Below are 23,290 nucleotides of genomic sequence, written 5' to 3'. Positions count from 1 at the left end.
GCTGCGAAGGCGTAAACACTTTTTTATTTCTTTCCTTCAAGTGTTATTTTCATTTTATGCATGCTTTACTTCTACAAATTCAAATTCCACACAGCCACGCCTTCCCGCCATCTTGGGTCACCAGCTCGTACCGCCATGTCAACACTTTTGATTACGCCGTATTGGAGAAAAGTTTACCGCTTGTTTTTTTTATTATTATTTTTTATTATTTTTATATTTGCCAGCGCTTCAGGACAATTTCCCCAAACTATGAGTATAAGCAGCGTATTTCGCACCCTCTGCACCATCATGTCACAAATACAAGTTATCCTACTTACGCCCGCCCACCAGCGGCCGAGCGGTAAAGTCGCTGAACACTGGTAGTTCGGTCCGAGGATCGAATCCCGCGAACGGGCTGGCTGCACGGGCGTTTTCGTGGTTTTCTATATATGTAACGTGTATACGAGCCATTTCCCTTAGAAAGTCATTTTTTATTAATTTTAACTGCTATTTTTTCTGACGTTTTTAAAAATTTATTTAGTCATGGAAAAGATTTTTTTTTCAATGGATTAGCATTTTCTAGAATATTTGCAAAATTCTAAATAACATATATTTTTTTTATAAAAAATGTATAAATTACATGTATAATTACTTACAGATTACAAACCCTACTACAAATATAGGTAAAATTAGATATAGATATATTTAATTACGGAAACGAATTTTTTTTTTAAATTTGGGTATAGAGACATTAGGTATTTTTTTGGAAGCAGGAAACATGAAAAATTAGCAACTGCCTTCGCCGGGAATTGAAGGACGGACCTCTGGAATACCGGCCCAGTGTGCAGAACCACTACACCACGAAGACACGCTAGGTGTGGTGGTGGTGTATTTAATTATGGCAAAGCACACTAGGGCTATCTGCCTAAGGGGAGGGATGTCTTCGTGGAGGACTTTCTAAGGGAAACTGGCTCGTATACACGTTACACGTGGGGAAAACCACGAAAACACCCATGCAGCCAGCCCGTTCGCGGAATTCGAACCTCGGATCGCACTACCAGGGTTCAGCGACTTTACCGCTCGGCCGCTGGTGGGCCGAAGACACGCTAGGAAAGCGGGAGAAATACCTTATATTACTTCTCTTTTTAAAGGCCGACTTTTTTTTAAGGGGATCTAATCACTAAATCCTGGGTGTGGATATACCTCATCCAACACTTTTTCAGTTCGGGCGCCACTGTAGAGACATTAGGATTTTTTTGGGAAGCCGTAGAGATGAAAAATTAGCAACCGCCTTCGCCGTGAATCCAACCACGGACCTCTGAAATACCGGCCCAGCGTGCAGAATTATTACACCACGAAGGCACGCTAGGAAAGCGGGAGAAATACCTCATAAGGAAAATTTTTTTCCTCTAATTACAGGACAGAAAATGTTTTTCAATCGCGCGATCTGTTATTGATATTGAATTACAGTCGTGCGATAATTTCGCAGTAAAGATACATCTCTGATGACTATCCAAGATTCTAGAAACTTTGGTCTTGTATAGAGATGGTCGTCTTATAGAAATAATGCTTAATATCAATATTTATTTATAATCTCAGAACTATTGGTAACTTTCAGAAGTGGTCGTTTGAGAGGCGATATTCTATATATTTATTTACTGATACTCTCAGATTCCAAAATTTGTTTATATTCTCATAAATATTGGATGGAAGGTGGTCGTCCCATACATGCAAAATTTTACATTTCATTAAAAAGGAATTCGGCCTTATTTAACTTTTCCCTATTAATTAATTAATTAGATAAAGAAAAAATTGGGAAATAGTACTGTTTATTACGGAATAATGCAGGAAGTTCTACAGAACTATATTCTTTCGAGTCATTGCACATTGTATCCGGCAAACTACTAGTTCCTCGTATTCTTCCGCAAATCCGTAAACATCTGTCTGAGTCAAGGAGGTTAGAATGGAAGGAGGGAGGGTTCGCCGTTTCCTCCACTATCGGGGAATGAAACTCCGCCGAACAAGCGGCGTCCATGTTTGTGACTTCAAAATATTGCATTACGGCAGTGACATGTACGTGTTTCTAAGCTGTTCCGTGCATTTATTTTCCAGTAAAAATATGTTAAATTTATAATGAAATCCCTCGCTATTGTTAAATTTTTATTTTAAAGTAATAAAGATGATATCCATAATTTACTATGTACAGCAAATTATTAAGAAATAGTTCGAAATCTAAATGCATGCGCATAACATAAAAGGCCTTTAAAAAATGATGTTTCTGCATATTTCACGAATTTGCTTAGGTTAGAAAATTAATCTTAATAAAATAAAACAGATTTCAGTTTATGCGCATTTCATATTTATTAATCTCAAAGAAACTGCCTTTAATTAAGTTGAATTACAGAAATACACCTATATAAGTTTTTGGATACATCTTTCCACATGTTCAATTGGGTAAATATTTTACTTAATTTTATCACTATACTGCCCAGAAATTTGTAAGTTTATGCAAAAAATTTTTAACAACAGAACAGTTTATCTTAACTTAAAAAAATGAATAGTAATTAATATATAAAGAAAAGCATTGCTTTATTTAACACTTTTACAATTAATAAAAATAGTAACAATTGATTTCTTACTTTTCATGAAAGTTATAAAACGAATTAACTAAAACGTTCAAATTATACAATTTAAATCCTACCGTATAGCATTGTATCTTAAGGAACGAAGATACCAGCTATAAACAGAAACATTAAAATGTATTTAATATATTTTGATTATAGTCATATTAAATAACCTATTTTAAGTCCTTTTTTTTTCACATCTGGAAAGAAAACCACATGACATTGTGATATTTTTTGACATAGTTGTCATATTACATAAAAAAAAGAAAATTAATACTTACGTGCGAAAAAAAATGCCCGGAATTTTTTGTGCATCCATATGCAATATGGATCTATCCATCCATATGCAATAGAATCTATTTGTGCATCCATATGCAATACAAGCTGACATGCTTCAAAAAGAAATGGAAAAAATGTTGCAATGACAGACTTCCTTGCACAAGTCACGGTGATAACAGGAAGATGGCCGCCAAGCTTCACCGTTTGAGTTGAACCTTCCCCCCTTCTATTCTAACCTCCTTGGTCTGAGTTGAAACGAAATCCAAAATGGCTGCGCCAAAGAATCTATAAGGAGCGCCAAAGAGCTGCGCCATGAGGTTAACTTGTATGGATATTTTTTGTTACATGAAAGGTAAGTTCAGTTGCAATACTTGTATGTTAACTTTTTTTGCTTTTCGAATTTATGTTATTTATGTCATTTTGACAATTAAATGTTTCACAGCTTTATGAATTGTTACCATTCTGTCGTGAATTACGTGTATCTCAATGGCTGGCTGTCTTTTCAAATATCTAATTCGCCCTGCTATCCAAATGTTTATGACTGAATTTTTTTTTAGTCTAGTTTATGCATTCAGTTTCAAAATAATATGTGTGATCAGATTGCTTATTATTTTATTGCAGCAATAAATTTATGTTAAATAGTTTGAACAATTGTATAAAAATAAGAGTTTGCATTGTTTTGTCCAAAATATGTATGGTTGAAACATTATCTTAATCTAGTTTGGGAAGCACTTCCGCAGAGAACCCGGTAAATGTAAACATCGCCAACTTTGGCGATAATAGTTCAAACCTGGTAACTCACCGAATATATCCTATTCGCTTGTTCGAAGTATGCAACCATTCCTCTTGCGTTTATTTTCTTGAATTATCACTGTCGTTGTTAGCATTTGCAGATTTATATTCTTCTTCGCTTATTTATTATTTTTTTCTGAATTTTTTAACAACGAATAGATAGAAATATTTTCGTAGATAGATGCCGGTTCTCGGTTCGGGATGGAAGGAGGGGTGAATGCTAATTTGTAACACGGCTTTTCACGTTGTGTTCTTAATTATTAATAGCTCTAAAAACCATGAGGTTTCCAACGTCTAAAATAATTTGTTTTCGTAGACCGCAAAAATGTGCAAGTGCATTTTAATAATTAATTAATGCTTTTATTTTTATTATTGGTTATCGTCATCTAAAATTCTGAGAATAAATCAATTTTTATGGCGTAAAATTTTAACAAGATAACATATTGTTAATGCTTTTCTAACAATAAGCTTTCAGAGGATGGCAGGTGTGACATAAATAGATGATTAAATTGAAATAAAAAATATTATTGATTATCTAGGATGACAGAGTAGTTGGATGCATCACCATGGTCATCAAAATTAGTAAACCACTGCTGGTGTAAGGAATACATTGTTTTCTGTGTTAATTGGAATTTAAGACAAATTTTTTTCGTATATCACGTTTAACTGGTTAATTTCAGTATATTAATACTAATTTATATTTTTTAAATGAATTTTTATTTTCGTTATATATTGTCTTATGCTTAATATATTCTTTTCTGTGCTAACTTGAATTTATTACAAATTAATTTTTGTATATCACGTTTAGCCAGTTAGTTTAACATCTACATGCTTATTATCTGTGAATTTTTACTACCATATGCTTAATATATATATATATATATATATTTTGTCTGCTAACTTGAATTTACATGCACTAAAAATCGCGTTTACAAAATATCACGTTTACGGCTCGGTTCGTCGATGAACCGCGAGCTTGGCGAGTAAAAATGCAACGGCGCCGACGGGTTCTTTCCCGAAGCGCCAACGGGTTCTCTGCGGATGAAAACCCCTAGTTTATAATTGAAGTTTTTTTGGGGGTACTCTTCTGTTATGGGGACCAGAATCGGAAATGTATGAACCTGTGTTTGTAAGTATGTGCATAGATGTGTATATGTAGACACACACACATACAAATATACAAGCATACATAAATACATTTCTGAACCCGGTCCTGATAACAGAACGGTATTTTTTTTTTTTTTTTGAATATTTTATAAAAGAATTAAGCATTTTTCAAACTGCATATCATTTTAAGATTCGACTTGCAGGAAGACAAAATATGGTCATTCAATCAAATGTTTATGATTGCTTTTAACATTTTCTCATAAATATTGTTTGCATTTTTATTGTATTTTAGATACTTTAGTTATGTAAAGTGAACATGAGAATATTAGGAAAGCTGAAGAATATGAATAGCTACCATAATACATGTATTTTTTCATCGAGCCCATTGTTTTAGAAACCAATGCACCATTATTATATGCTGGCTTATTTTATAGTTATATGCAGTTTAATTTTATGTTCATGTTACTGTAGTATTGTCATTATAATAAAAGTATTGATAATTTTTGTTGAATCTTGCAAGTTGCCTAACATTCAGAATTATTACTACCGAATTTTACTGATAGGTTTTTTCGAGTTGACATAATCTGTCTGATAAATAAAATAAACTGGTGTTTAAATTATATGCATTTCTCTTAATGTTTCATGTTTTAAAGTGAGATGGAAATATAAATGCTATCCAGAAAAGTGAATTCTTTTTGCCTGAAATAACAAACTGTACTAAATGATTAATGTTTATATCATTTTAGAAATGTCAATATTAAAGTTTCTCCCCCTTCTCTTCTTTGATTTTGAAATAATTTATAATAAAATAATGTATGCATAAGTGTAATTAATGTAAAGTGTCATTCAATAATATAATTTATTTTTACTGATATTTTTATATTTCTTATCTGGGTTTTCTTTTGGTGTTAGAAGGAGGAAAAGACTAATGTTTTAATTAAGGAAATAATTAAAACATTACAGTCTTTTAAATAACACAGTTACAGTAATGTTTATTGAAGCAATCAGTACTGTGTGTTTGCCAGTGATTGAATAATGTTAAAATGCATTGTTCATAAGGAAATTTGCTTATCTTTGTGTTATAGATTTTATTTTGACACAAGCTGAAATTTGAATTATTGGAAGCACTTTGAAAACCCGAATTATTTCCTGAATCATTAATCAGGCCAATATATAACATACAAATTTTCATACAAAATTATTTCTTTGAGCATATTATAAAGAGCTCATTTAATTTTATTATTTGTACAAATTTTAGACAAAAGTAGCATGTAACAGTTAAAGATTTATTGAAGCCTACTTGTTACTTGTGGTAACAAAGAAGTGTGAAAGATATTGCCACATTAGCGAACATGACGATCATTGATGCTTAGTTTAGTAATTTAATAATATATTGAGAAATGCTGGGAACTTTCAGAAGTAGACATTTCGGAAATGATGGGCTTGATAAGAAATTTACATGGTTTTATTATTTATTCTTTAGTTAAGAATGGATTTTAGATGTTCATGTGAAAGGATTCTGTTTAATTATATGTGAAAGAATTGTTAAAGTTTGGCATTTAAAAAAATGAATTAATAATATGCAATTATCTTTTTATTATGCATATATTACTATATATTTCTAATGTGCTATGTAAATGTCAGTGCTAAACAATTGAGATACTATTTTCAGGGCAATCTTTTCTTATACATGAAAATTTCTGATACTTTCTTATCATCTGCTCTCACAGCTTCAACTTATGCTAAAACAGCAAGAGTATGCACACGATAATAGCAAACTATGAATATGCATACCACACACATGTATTTACATGCTTTATATTTAATCTTTATTTCTGAATAGTATTCCATTGGATGAAAAATATGTGAATATTGACCCAATGTATATATTTTTGTGTGTGTGCATCCTAAAATTTCTTGTTTCTTATAAAGTGCTTATTTGAATTACTACTTGTGAACAAAGCAGTAGATATGAACCATAAACTAACCATTTTGCCAATTTTCACAGCTTTGTAGATAGTCAGAAAGCACCAAAATTTGTAATAATGTTAAGTTTAAATGATGTTCTATACTTTTGTGTTAATTTTTCTATTCTATTAATTCTATTACTGTGTTATCAAACTTTCTGCAGGAATTTCAACTGGTTAAGATGTTATTACCATGTGGAGAAGAATTTGGTTTTCAAGCTAGAAAAAATTGCAGCTGAAGGATTTTGTAGAAGGTCAGTCAAACTGGTTTTAGTTAATTATAATTTAATTTTGGGTGAAGAATTCTCAAATTTATTTATCATAAGTGTCTAAAGGTCTTCTTAATTAAATTCTGCTTGTTTTTGAAATTTTTCATGACTTTCATTCTTTGATTATTATTATTATTTTTTTTTTTAATTTACTAACTTATATCCAGGCACATAATGTTGCATTTAATGCCATACCTTAAATACTGTAAAATGTTAAAATAATACATTTCACTTAAAAATGTGGTTGTGACAGTAAATTTTCTGTTACATTTAATCATATCTATAAACATTGGTATACATTATTTTTCAATAATCTGTATATTATTTTGTGCATTTCTTTTACATCCAAGATCTGGCATATGACTTGCTTTTCAAACTGATAACATGGTGTAATAATGTAATCTAATGGTTAAAGTTTACTATGGAACGGGCCAAATTTAATAAATTATTCTTTGATAGAAATTTATTCATGTGTTCAGTGTGTCTCATCTCTTTAAATTGCTAAAGTAAATTTTATGTACTTGCATTTAGGAATTTTGACTGTATCAGAGTAATTTTGTTTCAGTTATTATAACATGCAAAGGAAAAAATTCATTCATAGCTCTATTTAAAATTAGTTAATTAAAGTCCTTAATAAAGAGGGACGTTTTGTTGTTTTTAACGTCGATAGAGTTTAATTAAAAAATATGCCACATTAAGGGTTACTTTTTAACCTAATTTAAAATTTTCATTACTTTAACATGTCCAATAATTGTTATTTTAACTCTGATATTGTAATAATATCAAAATTCCTTACTTTTTGATAGGTAATCCAAATGTAAAACAAGAAAAGAAAAAATTAAAATCTAGAAGTATATTTATTTCATACTTCTAACAAATAAAAACATCACAAGCACATTTTACTGTCTATCTGCATAGTGTGGCATGTCCCGTAAGACTGAGATTTGTATGGTCAAATCCATGTTTCAGTTAAAGGAAAATGCATGCACAAGTCTTCTGATTTTCCCTTCGATTAAGGATTCTGTATATACTAGCATAAGAAATATATTAGTCAATGCAGTGTTATACATCAATATTTATAGATAATTATTGTGGCTATATTTATTATAATTTTGTTCACTGTAATGGCTGGAGTGCCTAAACCATCATGCTGTGTAAACAAAACTCAAATCTTCATCTCTGCATACTGCTCCACTAGTGTTTAAACCACTGAAATGGTGATTATGGTAGAACATCTTTGGTAAAAATTTACTCTACTCTAACCCTTGGCGAATCGTTTCTTTTTTTTTATATCAAGATCGTCACCTGAGAGGATCGGCACCAATTTCAAGGTGGCCGCTACACAAAACCAAAATAAGAAGTCAAAGACATACACAAACTCTGTGTCCATGTACACATCGACCTATTAAAACAGAGAACTGCACAAACTGGGCATTGTGCACTGCCTTAACTTTGTCCATGTACACATTGATCTATTTTCACTTTAAGAAAATCAGAAAGTTAAAAATATCATAGTTACCAGAAAAAATTCGCCACTGTCTTAACACACAAACAACCAAAAATACACAAACAGAGAGGAATAAGTTACCAAATATATATATTGCCTAACATAAAAACATTAAACAACAAATCTTCTAACAAAAATTAACACACAGAGACAAAAAAATAAATGAAACGTCATTTTTTTAACATACCTTTTTTTTCACATGCATATGTTTAGGCTTCCCACCACCATCCTCCAGGTAAGCAATTCAATTAAATTTTTCGTCTCTTAGTCACCTCAGACATACTCAAACGATGGTACCCACACCAAAATAATAAATAGCATGTTCAAAATACAAGACCATACCACTTCCGTGCAACCAAACACGGCAATTGAAAAGAATGGTAAGAACCAAAAACCTGAAACCGTACAAAAATCCTATTAAAAAAAGTAGCCCAAAACTAAATTTATCACAGCACGTTGGCAATATTTCCAGAAATAACTCCTTTTTATTGACAAAAAAAAAGTTTTTTTTTTCCCCCAAAGGCTACTTTCGCCAACATTATCAACATTAGGGTTACCAAAAAGGTTATTTGACGCAATGGGCTTCCACATTTCACAAACAACCAATACCACTTTGCGATTTTTTTTCAGACAGAAACCAAGGTGTACCATACAGTAAAGATTAGCCACATCTTCATTTACTTCTGTTACAAATACTTCTTTGGTAAATTTCTGCTGTTAAATTCAAAAGTTTAAAATTGCATTAACATGATCAGATTCAGAGTCATAGCTAGGGTTTTCAGCGCTCAGGGACAACTGAAGATTTCGCGCCCTCTACTGCTTGCCAAGGATGGAAAACATTTAATTCTAAAATGTTCTAACATCAGTTTGGCGCCCCTTGGATTCTACACCCAGGGACAGATGCCCCCCTTGCCCCCCTCTAGCTATGCCCCTGATCAGATTTTATTTTCTGCACGTAGCTAACAATTACTTATGTGTTGTCAGATAAATGTTACCAGATGCAGTTAATTATTTTTTACTTGCCAATCTCATGAGACAAGTTTTTTTTTTTGCTCCTGCAAGACTTTACTTTGTGTTGCAAAATAAATTCATTCTCACTCTTTTTGGACTTGCCTACACATTAAATTTAAAATAGTTTTATGAATAGGTAAGATGTGATTATCATAATTTTGTTTCTCTCTTTATCTTGGCAACTTTATATGTTGATTCAGTATCCAGGTTACCTACCAGTGGCTGATTGATAAAACTGCTCATATGTTCAGCTGGTGGTTTGAGTTTATTTTCTGACATAAAAATTTTGAAAGGCATCCCCCATGTTTATTTTACTATAATCGAAAAATCAAATAATTGCTACTCTGTTTATAGGTACTAAATGTTAAAATATTTAAAATGCTTCCTTTAATTTGCATTCTAATAGTCATTTGTTTAAATTTAATTATGAATTATATTCACATATAGTAATTGTGAGTGTTTTTTTATTTTAGGTGCTGTGAAAGGCAATGACAGAGATCCAATTTATCAAGAGTTCTTATATACATAAGAATACATGGATATAAGATTGTTTTTCATGAATTCAAATAAAATGTGATAAATTGGATTAATAAAAACTATTTTGAATTTTGAAAAGTGTTTTTCCTCTGTTAATCATAATATAGTGCCATAAATTTCTGAATGTGTTTATTTTTCATCCAAATAAATAGCTTTACAAAAATTTGTCATATTAATAGATATTGCATAATTTAGCATTATTATAAATATTTATTATAGCAGATTTAGCTGAACTACTTTTTTAGTCTCTTTGCAGATGAAGTCACAAAGGTAAGTGGTTAGATATTTTTCTGTATTCCCCATTAAGTAATTTTATCTGGTAAATTACCATTACTTATATACTAAAGGTGAAAGAATAAGCTTTCCTTGAAATACAAAAATTTGCAGATATTTCAAAAAATTGGTATACGTAAAAAAGTTCTTAAATTGCCACATATGCGAAACTGAAAATGTTATATATGAAATAGTTCAGAAATATAAATATTTTCACTATTTTTTAACTATAATTCACTGCATTTGTTATATATAATCACAGTTTAAGGTAGCAGTGCTTTTCTCACTGTGATTTCTCATGTATTTTGATTCATAAATACACGTACATAAATCCACGTATTTTGATTTCTCTTTTGAGACTGAATAAAAAATGAACTAAACATTCTCATTGACATTGAGAGTTGAATAAAAGCTCACCTCAAAAAAAAAAAAAAAAATGAATTAATAAATTTATGGAAAATTTTACATTGCATATATTGAGCAGAAAGAGTAAGCTGAATATACTTAATGGAATTAATAATTGGTAGAGTTGATAGCAGAATAAAATGCCTTAATTGCATGGTAAACAGTAGATCTTTTGGAGTTTTTCTATGTTGCGTAAAATGCAGATTTAAATTTTTGATATTGATTGTCATATAAATGGCAATTACTCTTTTATTTTGCTCTGAAATGAATGGTTAGTAATAAAATTCTGGATGAGACAACCTTTAACATGCGCTAGAATTTACAGTTTAATTTGGTGCTGATTTCAACGAGTAAATTTCATTTTACTGAATTTTGCGTAAAATAATACCAATGAACCATTGCAAATTATTTTCAGAACTTTTTTTTTTAATCTAAAAGGGCTATTAGTTTTGAAATGTGACTTCATATCGTCAGTCGTAAACTTGTTTCGCTTTTCATTCAAGTCTTGCCATTTGGCAAAATTTAACATATTTACCTTTAAAATCTAATATATTATTGACTAACAAGCCAAGCTATTTAAAAGCATTACACACGGTTCTTAACAATGCTTTTTTAAATTTTTAATCTGATTGATTTAAAATGCATTTAATTCATGATACTAATTGAAAACATTTTAATATTTCTACATAATTACATGATATATTTCTTCATTTTTCAAATATATAGAAGATATATAACTTTCTGGTGTCAGTATCTTATAAAATGTTTTTCTATTTCCACTGCCCCATCTGTATTGATAATCTGTGCATTCATAAACTTTTAGCCTCTTTGACTGCTAAAATCTGAGGCCTTTCAGATTTTTTTTTTAATTGTGTGAGCAGAAAGATAGAATTTAGAAGAGCTTCTTGAGTTACCTTTTGAATGATATAAAGAATTGTTAACATAATGTCAAATTTTTACAACTAAATATTAAATATATAAAAAAGCCTGCAGCATTCTCATGTTACGAAAACATATTTATTTATTCTGAGGCTAGGAATTGATTTAGTTTTAAAAATACAATTTATTCCTTTTAACAATTTCCCAACAGTGTCATCAAAACACTATAAATTCCTTACATGTTTTAAAGAAAGATGATTCATTTATGTAAAGATTATTAAATGGTTAATTTTATTATTCAATTTTTAATACAAATTAACTGAAATTAGAAACTAATTTTGTAAAATAATTTAATTATGAATAATTCAATTTGGGGGCTATTGGATGTTTAAAAATGATCAAAAGATTTTTAATATCTTAAAAATAAAAACAAAATTTTCAGTTTTAATATTTTGTATTAATAATTCATTTTAATTTCCTTGCTCAGTTTTAATATATTCACAAATTCAGATTTAAAAACGAAATAAGTTGTATAAATATTTTCAACATTTCTGATTTTTCCAAAGTAACCATAGAAGAACGATTTGAGACTATCTGTGTAAAAAAAAGTAGGTTTTAGACCATCACACATTCACATACTTTCACTGGAATTTTCCTCTGTATATATACTGGGATGTGACACTAAGCAGTTGAGAGTATGTATTTAAGAGGTTAAAGGGATATTGTAACTAGTGTTTCAAATCCTGATAACATCCCATACGCTGTCGGTGGAACGTAGATAGGATGTCCTAAAGATATACTGGGATGTGACATTAAGCGCTCAGGAGGATGAGTTTAGGAGGAAATTGGGATATTACGGGATGTCCTGAGGATGTAGTAAGTAGGACTTTAAATCCTAATAACATCCCATATGCCGTCGATGGGACATGGATAGGATGTTTTTACGATATGATGGGATGTGCTTAGGAGGTTTGTGGGATATCCTGAGGATGTAGTAAGTAGGAGTTCATATCCTAATAACATCCCGCACGCTGTCGATGGGACTTGGTTAGGATGTCCTGAGGATATCCCGGGATGTGACATTAAGCACTCGGGAGGAGGTGTTTAGGAGGTTCGCGGGATATTCCGGGATGTCCTGAGGATGTGCGCATATCCCGCGAGCAACATCCTTGGGATATCCCAGGGATGTTTTTGTGCTATGTGGGTAATGATGAGATTATGAAAGCCACCCTTTTTTCCAAATAGGATTTAATATATCTCATTAAAGCACTTTTTACTGCATTTCGCGCATTTTTTTCACGCGTAATTCTTGTACAAACATCTTTACTTTGGTAAAACGGTAAAAACTCTAAGCACAAAATTTATGAACTTAATTTTGCGTACAAATAACGTAAAATTAAATAAGATTGATAGTACGTGATACTTTGAAATAAATACGGTAAAATTAAACAAGATCTGATAATTTTTTTAAAAGATTTAATGAACATTTTCAGGCAGTGATTTTCCAAACTATAATAACATTCCAAAACGATCATATTTATTTGATTATATAATCATTAAATTATTAACATTAAAGTGAATTAGTTATTTTAATAATTCATAAAATTCGGAGCATAAAATTTTCTGACGTAATGAAGGGCCAAAAAAAAAAAAAAAAAAAAAAAAAGATAAAATAAAATCTAGAAGCACTCAGATTTTATATAACGCCCAAAGGGAACCTTTTTTTAAAGTTTAGTGTGTTACCTATATTTATTGAATATCATGTTTTTCCCCCGTAAACCACATACATTTGATAACAGCATATCTTTAAAATTTCCGCACTCGAGATAAAACTGTTATTTTCCGTACAGTGCTCGCTCTGAACTCTTTGAGTTTGTTAATCAAAAATTCGTTTATCGAACTTTTGATTAACAAACTCAAGTTTTACAAAATATGAAATAGATTAAAACAAATTCGAGATTCGGCCGTCCAGATGCCCATGTTCGGGTGGAGGATTACATGATTCAAAATTCGATGGCTCTAGATACCGTCGTTTTTGTCACAGTGCGAGAAACATACATGCATTCATGCAGATTCTTCATTATTTAATTTCTTTACATGTAATACAGGGCGATAATATTTGGTAACAACAATTTGCAAGGAGACACGGACATTTCTAGTAAAACAGAGCAAAATGCCGCTTCGAAAATAACGGCCTTTTTAGGCTACCGCCGCTTTGGGCTAATAAATCAAATTAACAGTAAATAAATATAAAAAAAAAAAAAAAATCTTATGCGGAACTAAAAATAAATTAAAAAAATAATCACTATAAAATACAAGCAAAATTAATTATTACGGTTAAATACAATTTTAATATTAGAATTAAATGTATAAAAATTTGTAAGGAGTCAAAAGTGTTTATCACTATGATGCATTATGAAATATAATTGAAATAAAATTCCTTTATAGAAATTGTGCTATAATACTCCTCTATAATTTTAAAAGAGCAGCACAGTTCAGAATTTTAAGGTGGTCTACTACAGCAGCATTACAATACTAAAAATTTGTTTACACGCAGAATCGCTAATTAAGAAACTATATTGCGTGAAATTTGGCAGAAATATAAAGCAATAGGTCAGTTTTGGAATCAAAATGTTAGAATCAGGTTTGGAATGAAATTTACTTAAATATTATATTTAAAAAAAATTAGTTTGAAATACGTAATTTTAATGTGTAGTTTGGAAAGCCATCAATAGATGGCGCTACGAGTTAAAATTTAACATTGTAATCTTATTTCTGCAAAAATTCACGAAGTAATTGATTTTGATATCAGTTATAAATCATATTTTTTCTAAATAATATTTAGAAGCGTTTCATATATTCCTTTATACACAGTTTTCACTAAACATTGTCAGCTGTCAGCAGAATGACGTTTACGGCAACCCTATTGCATTGCTATTCCGCACTCGTTTTGTTTACATTTATTTGTACTGTGGTCAGTTTGCAAAAAATATGCGAAAATATCAAGGACGACCGAAAAAACATCCTGGTTTTAATAAAAGATCCAGAATTCAGCGTAAACGTCGAGCTCAAGAAAAAAATATGAAATTAAATTCCCGAGATGTGGAAGATTCCGAACAAGCGGATGTTTTCGAAAGGTGAGAAATAATTTATTCTTTATATCGACTACCTCGTGTTTATGATTTCGTAGTAAGTTAATTCCGAAGTAAAATATGCGTATTTTTTTTTATTGAAGGTCAGAAATTATTGATACAACTGCATCTGTGTCAAAAGAGAATCATTGCCCGGATGATTTTTTTACAAAGTAAGTTTTTTTTTTTTTTTTTTTTTTGTATGTGTGTGTATGAGGGGATGCTAATAATTGTTCAATTCTGTTATAACAATTTATTCCTCCATTCACACTAAATTGTTGGGAAATATTGAAAGGGTAAATTCCAATTCACAAGGAATTGCTGAAATAATTGAATCTTTTCAAAAGTATGAGCATGTTCTTGCAATCTAAATTGAATTCACCATCATTACATGTATTATTGGAAATTTTATAGTCATATGTTTGCTACGAAATGCTTTGTCAGTTACCTATGGTATATTTTTACAGGTGTATGCACATTTATTCATGTGCTCGCTGTTCAACTTGCTTTTTTTTATTATGTCATTTACTTGGATGTTAAAACTTTCTTTTAGCGTTGGAACATTTTATGATCATTTAGTAAAATTTATATATAAATATATATTATTGCTTGTTTATTTATGGTTCTGTGTATTTGTCATGTATGCATGTTGTGAAGTGTAGTTTTTGAAAAATATGTCACAAATGGTAAATTCCACCAAAAGCTGAATTGAATTGATATTGGGATGCAGGTAATTAGAAAATATCTGCCGTGTATTTTGAGCGTAAACCAAACTAGTGCCAAGAATGGGACCAATACGCTCAGGCTTGCTTAGCCTTTTTGCCATTGTCCAAATTGAATTATCTCCAGTATAAAGGGAGTGAATGCTTTCTCTGTATAACAATAAAATATCTGTCTGATCAAAAATCTACCAATAAGAAACTTTTCATATGTTATGTGACAGACTTTCTGCAAACAGAAGTCCTCAGCTCTGTTCTTGTACATGTTTTTTAATTGTGGTTCAGGTGTGTACTTCTCAAAGGAATTCTTCTCATAGGAAGATTATCTGAACATTTAAAAACTATATTCTGCTTTTAGGGGCCTAATATTTTAGGCCCCTAAAATTAATATTGAAATTTCTAAAATGTTGAAAAATATGTCATCTGGATTCTGTGCAAAAAAATATAATCCCTTTTTCATTTCTGCATTTGCAATTCCTGCATTTTCTTTATTCCTACATTTTTTAATTGGAAGGAATTTCATTCGCAGAGCCCTCTAATTTATTCTTACAAATCATGTAGTAATGTACCATTTTAGATAGATATAAATAACACATTTTGTAATTTTTCTAAACTATACAGCATGATATAATAGCTACACAGGGTATGGCGAAACAGTATACAGCAATATCTGTCGCACTGTCTGAGATGGGTGGTAGTCATACATAGCTTAATGCTTAAATTTGTTATGTGTTATTTATTTATTCATGTGTTTTTTTTTTTTTTTTTTATTTTTTTTTTTTTTTTATTATGTTATAGCAGTTTATTTCTTTCATTCTTAGGTCCGGAAGTGAAAAATTTGACTTTTCTACGACAGAAGTTACAGCTAATGTTCCTAAGACAAACCAGGCTTTCCTGAGGTAAGTTGGTTTATTTCTAAAATAGATATTAGCTGTGCATGATATTGAAACTCTTACAGCGACTTAATTATGGTTAACTAATTATGTATTAATTTAGAAGTCAAGCAACCAAAATCAGCGTTATATTTTCAAATAGTGAATATTTCAAAATATGATGCTGATTTTTGTTGGTTGACTCTCAAATTAATACTTGGTCGGTGTGTTATTGTATCTTAATTAAACTAATTATGGTTCTTTTCTTCTCAGTTCTGATCTGGACATTTCAGTTATTGACTCTGACGTAGAAGGTAGAAATACAAGCTCTCTTTTGGGGTAAATATGTATTTCTCTATGCCAAAATTAAAATGTCATCATTTATGTTTTTCTTTTATGGTGTTACATTATGTTGTTTACATACTGATAGCTATTAAAACTGTTAAATATAATATTGTAGCTATCAAAAAGAGGGGGATGAATTTGATTTGTACCAAATTTGGGCGTTTTGCATGAAAGAACGAAAATAAAAGATTTTTTTTAAAATATATTCATTGAAATCAGTGAAATTTTCAGACGGGACACTGCCTTAGGATGAAATATTTTGGGGTTTGATGAAATATTTTGGGCCAAATGAAAATATTTTGGGGTTTGATTCTTTTGATGGGAGCCTCATCAATAAGCCTACTATCTTTTTTAAATATTGCTTCTTTTTCATTGTTTTCATGATGTTTTATGTTCCCTTCATGAAAGAGATTTTTAATAATTTAAATTTTGTTAATAAAATATAACAAAATGAAATCTGTGATTATGTGGCTATTATTTTTTCCATATATATTTATTTGAGGAAAACCAAAAATTTTATTATTTTACAGAATTTTTAAGAAAAATATAAGGATAAAATTTTTTAAATAATTCTGATTACTACCTTTGCTTTCCTCTCGTAATGTGCCTCAAATTAGAGCAATTAGACAACAAATTTAAGTCGTGATCTTTTTTTCCAAGTTTTTTTTTAGGCTTAGGAGTATAAATTGCTTATCCCCACAAGACAGTGCATCTTCTTAGTATGCCATCCTAAGGCTCCGTTCACATGATGGTATAAATGTCATAGACGCATAATCATAAGGCACAAAATGTGGGAGTTCCATTCCACATTTTGTGTTGTTCCATTCCACATTCCACGAGAGAGGGTCTAAGCCATAGCCAATTAGAGAAGCTAAATTTGTGCATGCATGTATGTGTCTACAGCTTTCTCTCTCAATAGGCTTTATGTATATGCTCTGATTGGTTGACTGTTATATCAAGTCGGCACAAAGTTGAAAACTTCAAGCTTAATGCCCAAACCAGTTTTTGTGACATAGCAAGGTCTGACTACGAAGCGTTGTTAGTTGGGAATTATGACATTTATACAACGGCTTGAATAGAGCTTTAGAAAGCCATTTGGTAACTGAGTTATCCACCATGAAAGAGTTATTCTTGCCCCTCTGAATTCAGTGTTTACTGGAACACGAACATTTTATACTCAGGTGTAGAGGCCCTTCATGTGAAACCTTCAGCACACAAAGTACTGACTAATATTGCACGAGCAAATGACACTGCGAGCATGGAAGCACCAGTTGTGAAGATTACTCATCTTCTTGTAGTAATATACTGGTAATCCAGTGTATTATTATTGTTAATTTATTTGCTATCTGTTGCCTAAATTTTTCTAAACCTAATTGCGAATGGGCTGCCTGCATGGGCGTTTTCATGGTTTTCCCCGTGTATAATGTGTATATGAGCCATTTCCCTTAGAAAGTCCTCCATGAAAGCATCCCTCCTCTTAGGAAGATCAAGTGCTTTGCTGTCATCAAATAAGCCAAATTTAAACCTAATTTGTAATATTTATATATATTAATTATATATATGTATATATATTGTGTGTATATATATATATATATATATATACATATATATATATATATATATACATATATATACATATATATATATATATATATACACATATATATATATATATATACATATATATACATATATATATATATATATATATATATATATATGTCATAATAAAAACACAAGGAAAAGACGGAACACTGTAGATGCGTGATGAGACCCATATTGAAGAACATTTTGATTGCGCAGTATGCTAGTAATGCTAACTTGGTAATATCTAAAGAACTTGGCAGTCGAAGCAGTTTTAATTCCATTTTTATTTCCAATTGATATTTGTGGCCACAATCACTTGGCACTAGTCGTGCCTTTCCACACAAGATTTACATTTTTATATATTGTTAAGATAGAAAGCAAGCCAGCGAAATTACATCTTAGCAGAGCAGAGGGCAAAAGCTGAAGTGCGTAGTTATGAAAGATGGAAGTACGTGAAGAGAAAAGTTTTGGTTTACAATTCGGTGATTGGTTGTTAAGAGGCATCTGGTATTAACGGTTACGTAAGATCGCATGATTAATTTGAATGACGCAATGCAGATAAGTTATTACGATTTTAGAATAGAGAGGAAGAATTAATGTTTATAGTTATATTATAATTCTGATTCATATATTTTTATCTTACACATATATATATATATATTTTAGCTTGGAGTCTGAGCCTCTTCAGGAGAACCTTAATGATGAATTTCTGTGTCCTGATTTACCTTTAATTATCGAAAGGGAAGATCGACGAAAGGCAAATCCATTACCATCTGGCAGAACAATTTGCAATATGTCTTTTGTAATAGTGCAGGCTAGGACATTAGAGCGTATCATATATAATGATAACGTTTCAACTAAAGCATTAAAGTATGGCTTGGCTAACGAAGCAGTAGCCTTAAATCAATACAAGGAAAAGCATATGGGAAAAAACATCAGACGTTGTGGCCTTTTTATTGATCCTAAATATACCTTTCTTTGTACTTCGCCAGATGGATTGATAGACGAAGATGGATTACTTGAAATAAAATGTCCTTATACAGCCAGATTCTCAGCAGACTTGTCAGACTTTTTCAGCAAGCCTAATTCTGTTGGTCTTCGGATGGATGCTGATAATAATCTTTATTTACCGAAAAGCCACAAATATTATTTTCAAATTCAAGGGCAGTTAGCCATAACAGAGAGGAATTGGTGTGATTTATATATATGGTGCAGAGAAGATGCAATCACATTAAGAATACCCGAAGACAAAACTTTCTGGATCAGTTTAGTTCCAAAACTCGAAAAATTTTACGTGAATTGTATTCTTCCTGAGCTTGTTGATCCAAGAGCACCAAGAAAAATGTCTCTTAGAGAACCGAAGTATATTGTTGATGCTAGAGCACAGAATGAGAAACAAAAACAGGCCACTGCTTCTGTAAAACAAACACAAGAAAAAGAGAAATTGAAATTTCAGAAGCAGATAAAATTATTTCATCTCCTAGAAAGAATGCAGGAGAGAAAAGAATCAGGAAACCAAAAATTATTTTTGATTTGTAATCAGTAACAAGCCAAGCCAGCACACCGTAACATTTTCTATGTCTGAATAAAAACTATGCCTGCAACAAAGCATTATGATTAAATCCATACCTAATTAGAATATTACCATTTCTCTAAAAAAATATGTTCAAAAAGTCTCTGCTTTCAGTAATAGATACGTCTGATCAATTCTGCCATAATTCTGTAATCAATACTTGAAGCTAGAATCTCCTGTGCTGCACTACCATTGCATCTCTTTTCTGAATGTTTCATCATCCACTTGTCATTTAGTTCACGGAGCAGGGAAGCCTAAAACTTACTTACTTACCCAGCCTGACATGTACACTGACAACGATGCAACCCAGGAGAATCAAGATAGATTCTGCTACACCAAACAAGTGGCTTGCATTAATCCTATCACAATTCAGGACTCCTGATTCAGCTGGAAGGTCATCAATACAATGATATTTGAGAAGAAGATATACAAAATTGAGTATCGTGGAAAGATGATTGCTTATATCTTGAACGTGGATGATCCACTTGTCTACAAAACTCATAACCATGCTAAAAAATAAGGACATCAAATTTCAGTGCATCCTGCTCTCACAAGAGAGAAAGGTGATCATTAGAAGCCTTCCCAGCTCCACATGTTAATGCTGCCTCATGTTGCATAATATAATAATACGCACACTGGCCAATCAATAAGAAACCTTTCAGATTTTCATCTGAATGCATGCTAGGGATGAAATATCCAAATTTTTTCTATGATGTGGATTATACTTGGTTAAAATGCCAGTATAAGTAAGGTGTAAGAGTGCTTTTCATGATGAATGAAGTAAAATGGGGAAAAAAAGGCGGCAGATCGTTCACCATTTGAAAAAGGGGCTTATTGTTGGTGCACATTTAGTGGGGGCATCGATTTCGAATCCTTCTCTAAAAAATGTAACTGCAGTTCGAGCATAGTTTTCAAAGACAGTGATCGGCGGTATCTCCGATGAATTGTACGGCAGAACACGGATTCAACTATCACAAATCGTCAACCAAGGCTCTTCCCAACAAATTTCAGCTAGAACTATGCGCAGCGAATTGCAGAGCGATAGGAATGCATAGTTTTGGTGCCTGTAAGAAAATCGCTCAGTTCTGCCGACATGCAAGACTTCATTTTCAGTGGTGTCGAGAAAAGACACTGGACATCTGAGGATTGGAAATGGGTAATGTGGTGGGATATTACATTATGTATTACATATTAAACATAAGTTATGGGTTACCTCATAACTACAGAAGCTTCCTGTTTGCTGCCGGAAAAGGTTGAAGTAATCTGCAATGTAAATTACCGACAGTACATAGCTTTGTTCATTTATGGGCATGATAAAATTTTATCGATGCTTTTTGAAAAATGCTGCAGAAACTCAAGGAGTCATACACGAAATGTTAAAGGGCGATAAAAAAAGATCATTGTAAAGTTCCATGCACAGATGAAGGTGTTTAGTGTATTTAATTATGGCAAAGCACACTAGGGCTATCTGCCTAACAGAAGGGATGCCTTCGTGGAGGACTTTCTAAGGGAAACTGGCTCATATACACGTTACACATGGGGAAAACCACGAAAACGCCCATGCAGCCAGTCCGTTCGCGGGATTCGAACCTCGGACCGAACTACCAGTGTTCAGCGATTTTACCGCTCGGCCGCTGGTAGGCCTGCACAGATGAAGGAATTCACCAGTTTGAGAAGTGCAAATCTGATTTAGTCAATGGTGCCCTTTTGTGTTTCCCAATGGATTACTCTTTGTGTGCAGATGCATCAGACTTTCCTATAGGATCAGTATTGCAGCAATTGGAAGAACAAGACTGAAAACCTATTGTGTTCTACTCTAAAACATTAAATAATGCACAGAAGGTTTATAGTACCTATGACAGAGAAGTCTTAGGAATATATCTTTCTGTCAAGCATTTTAAACATGTATCGGAAGGACGCAAATTCATCATACTTACTGATCACAATTCACTGTTGGATTTAAGGACTAATGTTTTGTATATTTTGCTATACTTCATCATTCCTCTGACATCATCTTCTAAATATTAGTAAATATATATCTGCATTAGTGATAATCAGCTGTGAGCACATAGTGCACCATCTTCAACTCATTTGGGTATAAACTATGCTAGTGATTATAATGTCCTTGCTTTTTCCCATATGCCATATGTTGCATGAAATTTTGTTATATGAATCTAGCTTCCTGTGAGGAATTTCTGTGATCTTTCTAGTATGTATGGTCAAGAATTAGGCTTGTGATATACTGTCATGATTTTGCCCACATGTTCCCTGAATATACTACCATTTCCTTAGGAAGACTTCCAAGAAGAATACTGTTGTGAGTTCTAAGCCTAACTATGGTTTGGAACTGTTTAAAATGAATTATTGGGATTCTGCACATGTAATGTGGATGCAATTCTATTTCCATTTAGAAGATTTTCTGCAAAGGCAATGCTTTAGCTGTGAGATAATTCTGTTTTGGAAATAAAACTGATATTTATTTAGATTTGTGGTATTTATAAGGCAGTTTATCAATAGCAGGTAGCATCTTGCCTCTTTGCTTTGATCAGGGCCTGTGCAACCAGTGGTAGTCAAAATTTTTAGAATTCAGAGAATAGTGCATAGCAAAATTTTATAATTTAGCAGAGGGCACTGAGCAGCAGAATTTAGAGGCAAAAAAATGTTCAGAACTTACGAAGACATCAGCCAGCAGAATTTAGGATATGCAGAGATTGCACTGAGTGGCAATAGTGTCATATGTTACATTTTCTATCTGCATTATTAATTTGTGAAACAATTTCAGCTGTTTGAAAATGCATTTTTCTGTTAGAAATTTGTATTTCTTGCAATTTCTTTTTTTTTTGGGGGGGGGTCGAGAATATGGTGTTAAAAATATTTTATCATTTTCTTTTTTCTCTTTTTTTTCAGGTGAAAATTTTGTGCATGATTTGGCTTTCATTGAGACGTCTATGGGTCAGGAGTTACTAAGGAAGAGAAACTTACATGCAGGTTGAAGCATGCAGTGTCAAATGTATAAGGAATATAAAAGATGCTGTATATTAGTATAAGTTTGAATATCCATAATAAAAAAATTTCTTGAAAATTGTGTTTTTTCTGCGAGTTATTAAAATTGGAAATAATTAATTACAATAGTTATGAAAATTTTCGAAAATAAAAATACAAGTAGTATTTAAAAAGTACTGCAAAACTCATTTTTAAGTAGAAAAATTATTCTCAGATGAAATTCTTTCGATTATGCAAAAGGACTTTTTTAGTATTTGAAAGGTTCATTTGAACCCAACAACTGAAACTAACGTCTCCCCAGTTTATTGATACCAACCATTTTGTTGGTATCAATGAACCCACTACTTTCTAAAAGCATTTCTGTCAATTACTAAGGGCTAATGAACAGGTGTTGAATTCTCAAGATGAATGTTGCCGAAACAGAAAAAAGT

The 23,290-nt window shown here is 31.6% G+C and overlaps 1 protein-coding gene and 1 long non-coding RNA gene across 2 annotated transcripts; both read left to right on the top strand.

Annotated features, from left to right (window-relative positions):
- Nucleotides 1-3,131: 3,131 nt before the first annotated feature.
- LOC146999288 (uncharacterized) lies at nt 3,132-10,192 on the top strand. The gene is made up of 3 exons (XR_015042462.1): nt 3,132-3,234; nt 6,913-7,002; nt 10,009-10,192. It is a non-coding gene; the product is annotated as an uncharacterized LOC146999288 (long non-coding RNA).
- A 1,823-nt stretch (nt 10,193-12,015) lies between these two features.
- On the top strand, nt 12,016-22,932 carry LOC146999287 (uncharacterized). The gene is made up of 5 exons (XM_085821514.1): nt 12,016-14,766; nt 14,865-14,933; nt 16,301-16,378; nt 16,625-16,690; nt 22,764-22,932. The coding sequence occupies exons 1-5, from the start codon at nt 14,621-14,623 to the stop codon at nt 22,765-22,767; spliced, it is 363 nt and encodes a 120-aa protein (XP_085677640.1). The 5' UTR covers nt 12,016-14,620; the 3' UTR covers nt 22,768-22,932.
- Nucleotides 22,933-23,290: the final 358 nt, after the last annotated feature.

This window comes from Stegodyphus dumicola, chromosome 1 (genome assembly GCF_044657685.1).
Source record: "Stegodyphus dumicola isolate Sdum_Otavi_A_Nest chromosome 1, ASM4465768v1".
NCBI classification, from domain to species: domain Eukaryota; kingdom Metazoa; phylum Arthropoda; class Arachnida; order Araneae; family Eresidae; genus Stegodyphus; species Stegodyphus dumicola.
This window is presented reverse-complemented; position numbering and strand designations above follow the sequence as displayed.

Coding starts and splice junctions, on each gene's coding strand:
- LOC146999287 (XM_085821514.1), top strand. CDS start 14,621: ATGCGAAAATATCAAGGACGACCGAAAAAACATCCTGGTTTTAATAAA. Junction 14,767..14,864: donor CAAGCGGATGTTTTCGAAAG/GTGAGAAATAAT, acceptor TTTTTATTGAAG/GTCAGAAATTATTGATACAA. Junction 16,379..16,624: donor ACAAACCAGGCTTTCCTGAG/GTAAGTTGGTTT, acceptor TTTTCTTCTCAG/TTCTGATCTGGACATTTCAG.